General features: G+C 33.1%; 1 protein-coding gene and 1 long non-coding RNA gene across 2 annotated transcripts; one reads left to right on the forward strand and one right to left on the reverse strand.

The window, feature by feature from the left end:
* Positions 1-10,487: 10,487 nt before the first annotated feature.
* Positions 10,488-10,982, reverse strand: LOC112003842 (BAG family molecular chaperone regulator 1). The gene has a single exon (XM_065767491.1). The coding sequence runs from the start codon at positions 10,971-10,973 to the stop codon at positions 10,680-10,682; it is 294 nt and encodes a 97-aa protein (XP_065623563.1). The 5' UTR covers positions 10,974-10,982; the 3' UTR covers positions 10,488-10,679.
* A 746-nt stretch (positions 10,983-11,728) lies between these two features.
* Positions 11,729-14,192, forward strand: LOC112003838 (uncharacterized). The gene is made up of 3 exons (XR_002882036.2): positions 11,729-11,927; positions 12,861-12,928; positions 13,872-14,192. It is a non-coding gene; the product is annotated as an uncharacterized LOC112003838 (long non-coding RNA).
* The last annotated feature ends 221 nt before the right edge of the window (positions 14,193-14,413 follow it).

Genomic DNA, 14,413 nt, shown 5'->3' on the forward strand with positions numbered 1-14,413 from the left:
AAGAGCATCCGTAGCAGCCGTGGCAAAATTTATGCCATTTTGCCACACCAAATGCCTACTTTATTATTTTACCACATCATTTTATAACATACCATTTATCAGATGTTCTATACTTCAATTCTATACATTAAAATAATATTTACTACATATTAAAATAATATATTAATTACTCCCTATCATCTTCTTCCTCATCCTCAACAACAATAACAACGGCACAACCACCACTGCCGCAACAACACCGACAGCCACCACCGGCACAAACCGATATCCACCAACGCCACCTCAAAAAAAAAAAAAAAAAAAAAAAAAACACACACACACACACACACATAACTAGAGAGATCGGCACAAACCCACATCCTAAACCCACCATCGGCACAAACCCACATCCACCAACGCTACATCAAAAAAAAAAAAAAAAACACACACACACACACAACACACACACACACCAAAGAGATCGGCACAAACCCACATCCCAAACCCACCACCGGCATAAACCCACAAACCGCGAGATCAGCGTGGCTAGAGGGCGATGAGAATGCCAGATAGAGACATAGAACGATGGCGTCTTCAGATGGCGGCGATGGAGTCTTTAAACGAGAAGCGATGGCGGCGGCTTGATCGGTGAGGTGGCGGCTTGATCGGTGATGGGAGAGTGGGGGAATCGGTGATAGGAGATGGAGGGATTCGGTGAGAGAGGAGAAAAGAATAAACTGAAGAGAGAGGGAAGAGCTAGGTCAGATGTGAGAAGAGAGAAAAAATGAAGACTAGAAGAGAGAGGAGAGAGAAAGCCAAATAAAAAATAATATTTTGGTTTACCACATCTCTCCATACCGTTGCAAATTTGCAACGGTACAGACAAATGTGATATAATTTTGGCACTTATGCCACAGCTGATGAGAGCTGTTTTTTGTGTTTGGTGTGGGATATGTGCCAAATATTTAGCATTTGGCACATATCCCACATCTACTGTGGGTGCTGTAATAATGCTCAAAGAAAAGTGTACACAATCTAAAACTCTACATTTCCTACAAAAAAATTCCAACTATCGGCTACTTACTAGAGATATTCGCAAATCATCTAATGAAATTGTATCAGTATTCTACAACAACAACTAAGACTTAACCGATTATCAAAAAATACAACTAAGACTCAACCTCCAAAACTTCGATATCAGTTATGAATCCTTAACAAACAATAAACTCCTCAAATTCAAAAAATATTGGAGCTTAGCTAATAATGTTTCTCTGTATTTAAATCTAAATGGTTACCCTGCTTTTTCTCAAAAAAAAAAAAAAAAAAAAAAAAAAGGTTACCCTGCTAGTACTCATTTCTAGAGCATATGATAAAATATAAATCATGTTTATATTTTTCATTGTTTACGTTTGTGTATATAAAAATGAAGCTCTAGTCATTTCGCCAGAAATTAATGATCCAAGTCATTTTGCCAATAATGGTGCTATTGAGCCCTCTTCAAAAATCTGTTCTCTTCCAGGAAAAAGCTGTGCTCGATTCGAAATGCAACAAAAACTAGCTGGAATTGCTTGGTTTCCATGGGACTTGGTCGTCTTAACCACTACCATGTGTTTGTCAATAAATAGATGAGTATTCATAAACAAATTCGTGCTGGATACCATGTTAGTCCAAGCTCATTAATTATATGCATGCATTGTGTTTTGTCTTTATATTTCATAAGCCTGATAATGGCCTTTGCCTTTTTGGCTAATTGGTCCCATATGATGTGTGCTGCTTATTGTAACTACTCAAATTTCATGTCTGTAGGCCTGTGTGCCTGTAAAGTCCATTTCATTAGTTCCATATGTTTCCACTTTTACATTTTTCTAATAAAAAAAAGCATGTGATTGAATGAATCATGCTGTGGCTAAGAGTTGTGCATGCACTATGAGATGTAGAAGGATGTTATCTGCATACATGGATATGTGTGCTTCCACAAACTATGCAATCAACTTCAGGAACCAATTGCTGAGAAATACACAAACACAACCTAAAATGCCTATTATATTAAAGGGAAAAACATCAGTAAGACAATTTGGAAACTCCTATTCCCTTCAGCAGTTTGGTACGATCTGCTATTGCTACACATGTTTGTATTTGCCTGCCCCACCAATCAAATTCTCATGAAATCATACCACAAATTATGATAGGTGCTGGAAAGTGGAGAAAGTTACCAACTTTGTAAGGCTTTAACATTCTACCTATCTTGAGAGCGAAGGGAAGTATAACCTTTTATAAGACCACAAAGTAGTGGGTTTAATTGCCTGCATCTTATCCTAGTTAGCCTCTGCAAGTTCCAAAGGTTATCTCAAACTAAGGGGAATGTAAATGAAAAGGTTTTTGACTGGGAAGCACGGACACAGTTAAGGACACAAACATAATAGAAAACATGGTGGGGGATAACAAAATTCACTTCCCCTTATGATATAAATCATTGTTGGCAAGTGTTATTCTATACACCGCTTCCCTTCCTTAGGGAACTCTCCTAGAAGCAAATGGATTGGCAAAGCAAATTCGAAGATAGACAGAATAAACAATGGCCCCAGTTTGGTTTCTTTACGCCAAAGCTAATCGCTGGGAAGCAACTGACAAGCTTAAGAACCTTGAGTTTCTTTTTTAAGTCATCAGAGAGACAGAGACTTGAGCATCTTTTAGTCAAGCACATCATTTTGTACTTCTTGTAGCTAGAAAAAGGAAAGATCCGATGATCATATTTGTTTGTAACAGAAAGCACATGGCAACAAAAATAATTGCACGCAATCTGAAAAGGCAGGTTCTTGATACAAATGAAGTGAACAACATGATGTTCATAAGCATACAAACAAAAGGTATATGAATAAATATAAGCTTTATTAGGGTTGCTCGCATCGCATGGTCCTTAAAAAAGTACTAAAGTTGGTTCTTCAGTGAAAGTGCCCTAGTCTAATTACTAAATGCTAATTAAGACCCTTAAATTTTAATTATGACTTGATTAATGTTAAGCTAAACTCAATTAATGTAGAATTTATGTGACAAATTAATCAACCGAAACTATCAACTAGGGCATGGATAAACACAATTGACGTGAGCAATTAAACAAGAGAAGTAAAGGACAAGAGGGTGCAAACACAAGATAACATCGGAAGTGTTATCGAAGAAGAAAACTGAAGAACCTGGCGGAAAAATCTCTCCGCAACCCAACAAGCAGAAATAATCTACTAGCAAATTGGTTTTAGTACATGAATTCACAAAAACCCTCTAAGCCTAAGCTACCCAAAGTATTTGAACCCTCCAATTTTCTATTACCAATGGACTTCATAGAGTCTTCTATTGCTAGCTTTTCGCATCTCACAAGTAAGTCCAATTGCACCACCAAAGATTGGTACAAATCCAATGCTTCCCAATTGCTCCAAATCAACACTCTACACTCTGATTGTGTGTGGATTGTGTTTGGCCTAAGTTCCTCTCATGGGTATGGAAATTTGGAGAGGGAAGAGAGTAGAGAAAACTAATAAAAATATGTGGTGATTTGATGGATGACAATCATTAACTCTCAAATAGTGTTTCTAGGGTTTTCTCTTAGAAACTTTCGTTACAATTTTGTGGATAATAAGGGCATATACAGTATGGGTGAAGTAGAGGCAGAATCACAAACGAAATGAGCTATTAGAATGGCTAGCGATTTGCTGGCAGGTTGGCCTACTCGCGAGCTAGATGCCAGCCATTTGGCATTACAAAATTTCAAATCCTCATGTGTTGCTCACATGTCCTTTGGCAGATTGATCTAGTCGTTAAAGCTCTTTTCTTGAGCGAATCTTCACCAACTTGAATTCTAAAAACCTAGTACAATATACTTGGCCTAAATACAGATATACACTTGAAGAAAATATAAGTAAATTGATACGAAATAAAGCCAAAAAAACAAAGGTAAGAAAAATAACAACTTAACATTTTTCGTGTGCCACTTCGAGCCTAATTTTATTTTAAAATGGTTGGCATAACAAGTACATAATCATTGTATAGAAAACTGTTGCTCATTAAAATCTAACAACCCAACTGACATGACTAAAATATTTCCTCTAAGAACCCCAAGAGGTTGGGTTAGTTGTTCCTAAGACCTCACAATAAATTTGAGATTTTAAGTTTGAAACCTCTTACCGGCATCTTGGAGCCATCTTGAAGGATTCCTCCTTGTAATAACATGTGTGTTTGTATAGGGAGATTGCATATACTCAAAGGAATAGTCAAATACTCGAAAATGTCTAGATACTCTTGTTTGTCCAAAAAACACACACACACACACACACACACACACACACACACATATATATATATATATATATTTCATAATGTGATATTGTGATCTCTCAAGTTGATAATTAATTAGTTGAATGTATATTGTGTGGGTGTGTATTGAGTTCCATATCGAGAATATACTAGCTTAATTTGAGATTTATAAACAATTACAAAGAATCTCAATTATAACCAAATTTGTCCTTTTATGATATAGCACAAATGTGCTTAGCATTTTTCCTTCCGTTGTTATGGATAATCCTAAACAATGATTGGGATTGTACACTTATAGCAAAACCATAACATTGACACTTTTTTTTCTCTTCAATGACCCCATCATATATTTGTCTTTACATTCAGAGTCTTATTTATACACAAATAAATCCATAATTTGCCGACAAGAATAAGTGGCAATGCAATGAATTAACCAAGCTACATTGTATTAAGACTAAGTAGTCTTAGATTTTTAAAAATGGTTGTGTTTATAACACAAACTGTTTTACACACAACCCAAAAAAACAATTAAATGTGTGTGTGGGATAGGGAGACTGTATACACTCAAAGGAATAATCAAATACTCGAAAATGTCTAGATACTCTCGTTTGTCCAACACACACACACACACACACACACACACACACACACATATATATATATATTGGAATGTGATATTGTGATCTCTCAAGTTGGTAATTAATTAGTTGAGTGTATATTGTGTGGGTGTGTATTGAGTTCTATATCAGGAATATACTAGGTTGATCTGAGATTTATAAACAATTACAATAAATCTCAATTATAACCAAATTAGTCTTTTTATGATATAGCACAAATGTGTATAGCATTTTTCCTTCTGTTGTTATGGATAATCCTAGACAATGATTGGGATTGTACACTTATAGCAACACTATAACATTGACGCATTTTTTTCTCTTCAATGACCCCATCATATATTTGTCTTTACCTTAAGAGTGTAATTTATATACAAATAAATCTATCATTTGCCGACAAGTATAAGGGGCAATGCAATGAATTAACCAAGCTACATTGTATTAAGACTAAGTAGTCTTATATTTTTATAAATGGTTGTGTTTATAACACACAAACTGTTTTACACACAGCCCAAAAAAAAAAACTAAAATTGTGATTTGAAGTCATGATTTTTAAGTATTGAGTGACATAATACACATTTTTCACAACAAATTTTATAATTATTGAGTTGGCAAATTATGATTAATTCTCATATGAGCCTATCACAAACACCACTTTATTATCCACCGTTAACAAGTTGCCACAGTGATAGCTGTAAACTTTTTTGTAAAATATAGTAGAGCTTTTCTAGAGTACAATAGAGTTTCATAAGATTTTCACAACAATTTGAGTTATTAGCTAGCCCACCATAGGTTAAAATAAATTGAAATAAAATTAAAAATATACATAATTCTGGGACTCATCACAAGACAAAAGAAAAATGTTTGAGATTTTGTTGTGCTCTAAATTTTCTCAATATTTTATGACCCCACTCATTATACGAAATTATATTTTGTATTCTTGGAAATGCAGATATAAGTGGGGCTTCTTTTTTTTTTTTTTTTTTTGGGATGCAAAGAGGAGTTTTATTTAAAAGTAGGACATATTACATATTTACAAAGCCAGTAGCGGGGCACGGGAGTGCCAAATTGAAAACCATTCCTGATATACTGTTCGTAAGCAAAATTCGGGCATGTTTCATACACAAAAATTCAATCTTGTTGTGAACTTTCTTTTCTTTTCTTTTCTTTTTTCCCCTCCCGTCGTATATAGGGGATTGTTTGAAGAAGGAATGGAATGTTCTCAATGATCCCAAATCCCACATCATTCCCATTTTTAAATAAGCATCACATCTTCATGGAAGGTTACAATTCTTGTGAGAGTCATACTCCTTGAAGATTTGTATTCTTTCTCAAGGGTTGCCTCACATTGCCAAATAATAAAACCATATTGTAAAATAAACCATCCTTTCGTTCGTACCATAAAATACAAAAGTTTGTACCGTGTTAAAGGGTAATCACTAATCCCCCTCGTTTATTTGCAATTGATGATTATTTTTACAGAACAAGTTGGGTTTCATATTATTAAGCTACCCCACTCGTACCACACCATCCCCTCTAAAAGTCAAACCAGCCTGTCATCATGTTATGGTTATTAAGAATAGTATCTTCGTACTTTGTTTAATTATTTCTTATAGCAGCCTCACAAGAAACAAGATATGAAACTAAAAGGAATAATAATAAATAAATAAAAAGATATGAAATTAAAAAGAATTTACTTCTGCATTAACATCTACTGAAGAATCTACAACATGACCCATATTATAAATACATAGGTTTAATTGATAGGACAAATGGTCCCAAGCCGGAAGGAATTCCAAGGCCATATATTAACAAGAAACAACTGCTACATTAATTACTTCTGAATAAAATTAAAGCTATGATTGGCCTTATGGTCCCAAGCCACATATACACATAGGCAGACACAGCAACAGTAACAGCTGTTGCAACAAATTTCTTCCAACGGAATTCCATGATGCCCAAATTATGTTTTACAAATTGATATCTAAAGTAACCATTTCAAGTACACATAAATAAACCCTTTAACAACACAGCTCCTTTTCCCTCTTATTATTTTTCCTATTAACCATATAACATATACACATTGTTACCCAAAGGAAAAAAAAATTACTGAATGTTGCATATCTGCATTACACTTCAGAGATAAAGAGATTTAAAATCTGAAGCCAAAAAAAAAAAAAAAACCCAAGAAATGAACCGGCTCAGTACAAAAAGTTTGAGCTTTGAGGTCTGTCAAGTTCTTCCCTTGGACTAGAGGCAATCCAGAAAGTGAAGAAAGAACCCAGTTGTGAACCACTGAGATAGAACTAGAAGAACATGGTTAGGAAAATCCTTGGACTAAAAATACTAGGCAAAAGTACCATCACAAGAAAATATAAACTTTTGCTTATGTCATTGTAACATCACAGTTTTTAAGTAACTGTTTTCAAAACTAAAAGAGAGAGAGAGAGAGAGAGAGAGAGAGAGAGAGAGAGAATTGAGATCTCAATGAAGCATAAAGAAGAGAAAGGAAAATTAAAAAGAAAAGGAAAGAAAATGAATGGCCAGCGAGGAAAGCGAGTGAAATACAAGAATATGGTTGTAATGTACTCATGTGTATGAGATTAAATTCTATAAAGATGTGGTATAAAATTTATGTTTTACACCATCAAATAAATGATTGTCATATCAGTATTTTACGTAAAATTCATACATCCTACGACACCTAATAACATCTCAATAAATTCTCAATTTGGTTGGATTTATATATGAGTATTAGAATTGATTGAGTGTAATTGTATTTTTTTTTTTTTAAGAAGCAAGTGTGATTGTGTTTATTCTTAAATATGTGATATGATGATGTGGCATGTTAGATTGGAGGGATAAAACATAAGTTTTACACACGTTCTTATAGAATTTAATCTCAATGTATACACAGAAAGAAAGATAATATGGAAAATATATAGTTAAGGGAAGAGGAGAGACACTAGAATAAATATTTGGCTTCTTACAAGGAAATAAAACAAAACCACATCGGAAGAGATGGAAATAATTTTACATGAAATTTTAAATTCTTTGTAAATATTTTAGTTTAGTGGGTGAAAAAAAAGACGGCAGCAAGAAAAATCAATTTCCATCCTGTCTAAACAAAGGTGATACATGAGTAACAATATAATAATAATACTAATAATAGTCATTTATAAAGATTTATCCTTCTATCAAACAAATATGAGTTTATATAATAACAACTGTCATAAAATTTTCAAACCGTCAACTTTTCAAGTTCATTACATAATTTGCTACATGTTTGCACTCTGATATTAACAACTCTATCCCAAACATAATATATATATATATATATATATTTTTTTTTTATGTAGATAATAGGATTTCTTTTTTTCCTAGTAAAAAAGACAATAGAATTTTAATTATGACTTTCACTCCACAATTATAACTCTTTAGTTTTTATTAAGACACCAATAAGGTTCCTTTTAATTCTCAAAAAAAAAAAAATAAGGTTCCTTTTATGATTATATATATATATATATATTAGATGTCAATCCAGAAAGGAATGGACCAAAACACACGGTAAAGAACAAATAAAATAAAAAATAGAAGAAGAAGAAGAGAGAGAGAGAGAGAGAGAGAGAGAGAGAAATCTAGTGGGCTATCATTTTCTCCAACTGGAAAGTTTAAATTATGTTGAAAGAGGACAGCTCATCTTGGAAAAATCTATGGCCAGTTGGCACCGGTCTGGTTGCCTAATGGTCGGGTCTAAGGGAGATTGCTGTCATTTTGTTTATATAAATTCAAAATTAAAAATTTTGGAAAGTTACTGTTAACTAATTTTTTAATTCCTTCAAAATAATACCCCTTTCGTCCTTTTATTCAATTTTCCATTTACGTATAACTATGGTTGTTTCTTATATAAGACTCATGGTTAAGTCTTTAGGAACAACGCAAGGCCTAAGCGGCTAAGCCTATCAAAGATCCTGGTTTACCAATAACAACCAAAAAAAAAAAAAACTAAATAATGAAGGAGAAATGAATTATTATCGTCTCTATAAATTAATATAATATATCCCTACGTAATGTTGAACAGATATGAAATATCAATATCATTTTTAAAAATCGATTCCAATTAGGTAGCAAATACCCTGATTGCACATGCACTAGCAAGAATTATACCTTAGCCACAACCAGTAATTTGTCTAGTTGAACTGTTAGTGTTGAAGTATTTTTTAATTTCTTACAAAATTAATGAATTTTTTTGGAAATAATAAATTGCTTGTCCATTCCATCTAGTAATAATATTATACGTAGAGTCTCTTTGAATACTGCTTATTTTGCTAAAAACTGAAAACTGAAAACAATAAAAAAAAATAATAAAAAATTTACTGTTCACTCTTTTTTTACTGTTCATATGCCTTGGCATGAACAGTGCACTAGGCGCTGGTCTTTGGAAAAAAAAAAAAAAAAAATGTAGTCGCAAACGTGGGAAGCGCAAACGCACACTTAATCTTTCAAGTTTGAACCCCCTCAAAAATTGGAAAATGAATGTGAGATTGTGTGTTCAAATCCCATCACATGGATGAGTAAAATTAACACAGAAAGTATTAGACAAATCCCTCATTGTCTCCAAAAAATAGATACCATTATACCAATTTGGCAGCATATAATCATAATGTAATATTCCACGCAATCATTTATGGATACTGTAAGGGTTGGATTTGCTATGAAAGCCTAAATGGATGGTCAATAGCCCAAATAACCCAAAACAATGAATTTGTTAGAGAGTGGGCTTGAAATTGAACTTTCAATGAGTTAGATGGACAACGATCACAGTAGGTTAGTTATTACTAGAAAGAATAAAGCAAGCAATTTTGAACAAGAAAAGTTCTCCTCAGCCAAGTCTGAGGAAGGTCTATTCTTATATATTTCTCTAAGACTTATACAAAAAGTAAAAATACAAAACTGACCCTTTAACTTTTAATCTTTTTCATTTCAGTCTTCTAACTTTCAGTTTTGTCAATTTAGTCCTCTAATTTTCAATTTTTGTTATTGCAGGATTCCGTTAAACCCCAGTTATGGGTTGCCGTTAATGTCACTGAAATGACACCGTTTTCCTCTCTTTAAATTTTTTTTTTTTTTTTCAGAATTAAAAGAAAAAAAATCTGAAAAAAAAAAAAGAAAAAGAAAAAAAAAAAGACATTTAAGGGGAACTACAAGTTGTTCCCCTTCCCCTGAAATCAAAACTGACTTCATAGCGCCGGTCGGACCTCAGCGGCTCATTGTAGACTATCTCTAGGGAGATTGGAAAAAACCCACTTCGAGATTCTCGAAGCCTGTGGTCAATGTTGACGACGATTTCGAGCTCGATTTCCAGGGCTTAAAGGATGATGGCTGTAACACCCCAACCTAATTGCATAATTAATTTTATGGGTTTATATGTTTATTATTATCTTAATTACTTTTAAGTGCATAAAGCTTTAATATTGTAATATTATAAAACACATATGCTCTTTTAATGTTATGGAAAGAAATTTATAAAGGTAAGGGTTTATTTGTGGGTTTGGATACGGATGAAAGCTGCGTTTTGCGTTNACACATTGTTACCCAAAGGAAAAAAAAATTACTGAATGTTGCATATCTGCATTACACTTCAGAGATAAAGAGATTTAAAATCTGAAGCCAAAAAAAAAAAAAAAACCCAAGACTTGTAAGATTGGCTATATGAATTTAGGATGGCCTTCTTGAAAGAATTCCAAAATATGCTTGGCCCCCAGTTTAAAGTTGTATGCATTACTCAAAAGTTTCCCATTGTGTTGTTACCACAAATGACTCAGAATGCTGCAATGGTTGCTGCTGCTGCAGCCCTTGCATTTGCCCTTTAGACTCCATCTGCCTCATTTGCACATGATGCTTTTGCATTGGTACAAACGTTTGCTTGGATGAATTTGCTTCTTGTTGCTGCCATGGGATATTGCCTCCACTGCCGCCAGGTTTTGAATAATGCAACTTCATTTCATCGAGAGTTTCGATGTGCTTCTGAACTCTCCTCACCTTTAAGAACCATTCCAAAGTTAATGACCTCATTGGCTTAGTATGAAATCAAAACTGACTTCATAGCGCCGGTCGGACCTCAGCGGCTCATTGTAGACTATCTCTAGGGAGATTGGAAAAAACCCACTTCGAGATTCTCGAAGCCTGTGGTCAATGTTGACGACGATTTCGAGCTCGATTTCCAGGGCTTAAAGGATGATGGCTGTAACACCCCAACCTAATTGCATAATTAATTTTATGGGTTTATATGTTTATTATTATCTTAATTACTTTTAAGTGCATAAAGCTTTAATATTGTAATATTATAAAACACATATGCTCTTTTAATGTTATGGAAAGAAATTTATAAAGGTAAGGGTTTATTTGTGGGTTTGGATACGGATGAAAGCTGCGTTTTGCGTTTTATTTTTTTTTTTTTTCTGCACATTTCTGCAAGGGACAAGTTTACTGTTCACGCACTGTTCCGGTACTGTTCACGCACTGTTCATGGGACCCACAGTCACTTTATTAAAAAAAAAAAAAAAGGTCACACAGTACTATTCACACATTTAAAAATTATTTTGCTACAGTGTCTTCAGTTTTCAGTTTCAGCAAAAATAAGTTGTATCCAAATGAACCCTCACTCTATTACTTCTCATTAGGGAAATAAAATAGTCCTCAAACTCTATTACTTCTTATATCGTTGTTTGGGCCTTTCTAGAATATAAGCTTATAGGGGGGAGTAAATTTTTAAAAGTTAAAGGGTGACTCACCAACCCTTATCCCTTAGCATTACACGTGCCACACCCCAAAGTCCATTTTCCTTATCTTCTTTGCTACACCAAAAACATTCTTTATTCATCTTTCCTCGCTTCTTTCTTTTCTTCTTTCTTATCGGCAGCACCATCTCACAACAGCCTTCCTTTTCTTTCACCAAAAATCATAGATATCTTTCTCTAAGAAGAAATTAAGAGCCTAACACTAAAGTTTCAACTTCAAAGGTTGTGGGTAAGTAGATAAAACTATATCTTGTTTTGGGTATTTTGATGGTATAATTGTTTTGTTCATTTTCCCTTCTTTATTCTCTATTCTGATTTTAGAAGTTGAACTTGTGATTTTGTTTTAGTAATTTGAAATATTTATGATATTATGGTCAATTAGATGCTTATTAATGTATTTTAATATGTATAGTATAGGTATAAAAATACCCAAATGAAATGAAGGCCAAGTGCTATTAGTTGATAATTTTGTAAGAACATATGCTGAAACTGTCACTGTGACAAATTTGATGTTTACAACAAGAAAAATCTGTATTAAATCATTTCTATGAATTAGAAAGTTAAGAGTAGTTTTATGAATTCTAAGACACGTATGGTTGTTATGGAAGTGGTCTTACAGAATTTGGATTAATATAAAAATAATGGTTTAATTTCTAAGTTGCATGAAATTCTGTCAGGACAAATTTGAGCATGTTTTCTTGTATGATTTTTAATAAATCATTTTTTTATGCTTTGACTCTGAAATTGTATGGTATATACTAGACATCCAGGGTAGTAGCTCTGTAAAATTACATGACATTTGGATATGTATGGACAGCCCATTTGTATTATACAAATGAGGCATATGCTGCTAAAATGAGCAATGAACAACATATGATACACCTGACTTTGAGGATTTTATTCTAAAGTTAGGTTGAATGTTTTGAGTTATAAATTAGTATGCTCATCCTTTGGTATGTTTGGATCATAGATAAATTTTATTCCTTGGTTTCTTTATGGTTTGGGTACATAATGTTTTTGATGAATGTATCATGTGCTTTGGGGAACTTTTATGTTATAAGAATTAAGATTTTCTTGAGTTTGAGAGTTAGGTTGTGTTTGAGGTATAAGTTTATATACTTAAGAAGAGTTTGTCAGTAATAAGTTTTGGTCTTTTATTTAGGTGACGAGAACGAGAACATGGACACTTGAGCTCCTCTTGTACAAATCTCTCGCATCTTCTATTTTCAAGTAAGGGATATGTGACATATGCGTTTGATAAGTATAAAAATTGTTTAGAAAACTATTATGCATTAAAACCTTTTAATTAGAGATATTACATATAGGCAGGATTTAAGTAAAATATATGTTCGTGAGTTGTTCAATCTTATATACATGATAATTTTAGCATATTGATGCTATTATTTATATCATGAACATAATATTTAAAAATGAAGTGGCTATGCTACTGTTGTGAAATATTTATGTAAAAGCAAAGTTATCAGAAAAATATAATTTTCAGTTATTCTATTGTTATGATCTAAACTCAGCCAGTAAGGGTTATAGTATTGGTATTTCCATAGAGATTTTGATTGGCCATTAAAAGTGAGACTGGCTCTGCTGTACTTACCCTTTTTGGTAACGGCCAACTTGTGGAGGATGCCAACCTACCCCTATGATTGAAGATATGTATTATGATATGATCCCGGGATTACCTAGCATTGTGAGGAATGCTGGATGCCTAGCATATTGTGCTGGAAGCCTTCCAAAGTTGTGACAGACTTACAATTAGACTGACTAATATGTATATAAATGAGCTATTAAGCTATTTGGAAATTATAAGAAAAGTATGATGATAAGAAAGGTATAATGATAAGAAAGGTATGTTGAATGTGTTATAATTCTGATGAGAAGTTTATGATAAAGTATTTTATAGTCTATTCAAAGATAAGGTTACTAAATTATGTTTAAGTTCCTTATTATGTCCTTTTATTATTATATGAAAGGAAAATGAAGTATTTTCATCTGAAAGTTCATAAATTATTTCAAGAACAATGTGAATAGTATGAAGGCTATTTTATCAAAACTGGCATATCCATAAAATATTTGATTTACATGCATTTTTATTAAAGGCCTATGGAGATTAAAACCTTACTAGACTTCGCAACTCACCCTATTATATTTCAATGCACAGGTTCTTGCTAGAAGTAGCGAAAGTATTAGAGGTGGCAAAGATTATGTGATCTCGTTTGTTAGAATGTATAGTTTTTTTGTCGTATAATAGTTTAGTTCTTTTTTTGTATAGGAGGAATCAAAATGTATTTGATCTTTGAGCACAGATGTAATTCAAAACCTCAGTTTGTTTTAAACCCCAGTTGTATGTCTTTGGCGTTAGGTTTGTAATAAGAGTTTTGCTAAACATTTAGCTATGTAATATTTACACGAATACCTGACGTTTCAACCAAGTGATAATCTTTCCTAGTTCAAATGAAATGAAGTTTCAAGATTTTCATCATTTTTGTATATTGTGGCTTTTATGCAAGAAAATAAATAGGAATACAAGAAGCAATTCTTGATAAGCACCCTCAGATTAAGTTGGTTCGTATTAGTATTGAGGTAAACTTGATATTAACATGTCGGTTATGCTATATATTCTGAAGTACAGGTTTGGGTCTTGACAATGACGAGTCTGATATTGATGAGGAAGATAAGGTCCTCGGTTTTGATTTTTTTCCT

The sequence above is a fragment of the Quercus suber genome, unplaced genomic scaffold (genome assembly GCF_002906115.3).
Source record: "Quercus suber isolate HL8 unplaced genomic scaffold, Cork oak 2.0 scaffold_813, whole genome shotgun sequence".
Lineage (NCBI taxonomy): Eukaryota > Viridiplantae > Streptophyta > Magnoliopsida > Fagales > Fagaceae > Quercus > Quercus suber.

What these genes read in the sequence shown, in the direction of transcription:
- LOC112003842 (XM_065767491.1), bottom strand. Translation starts at nt 10,973, where the DNA reads ATGAGGTCATTAACTTTGGAATGGTTCTTAAAGGTGAGGAGAGTTCAG.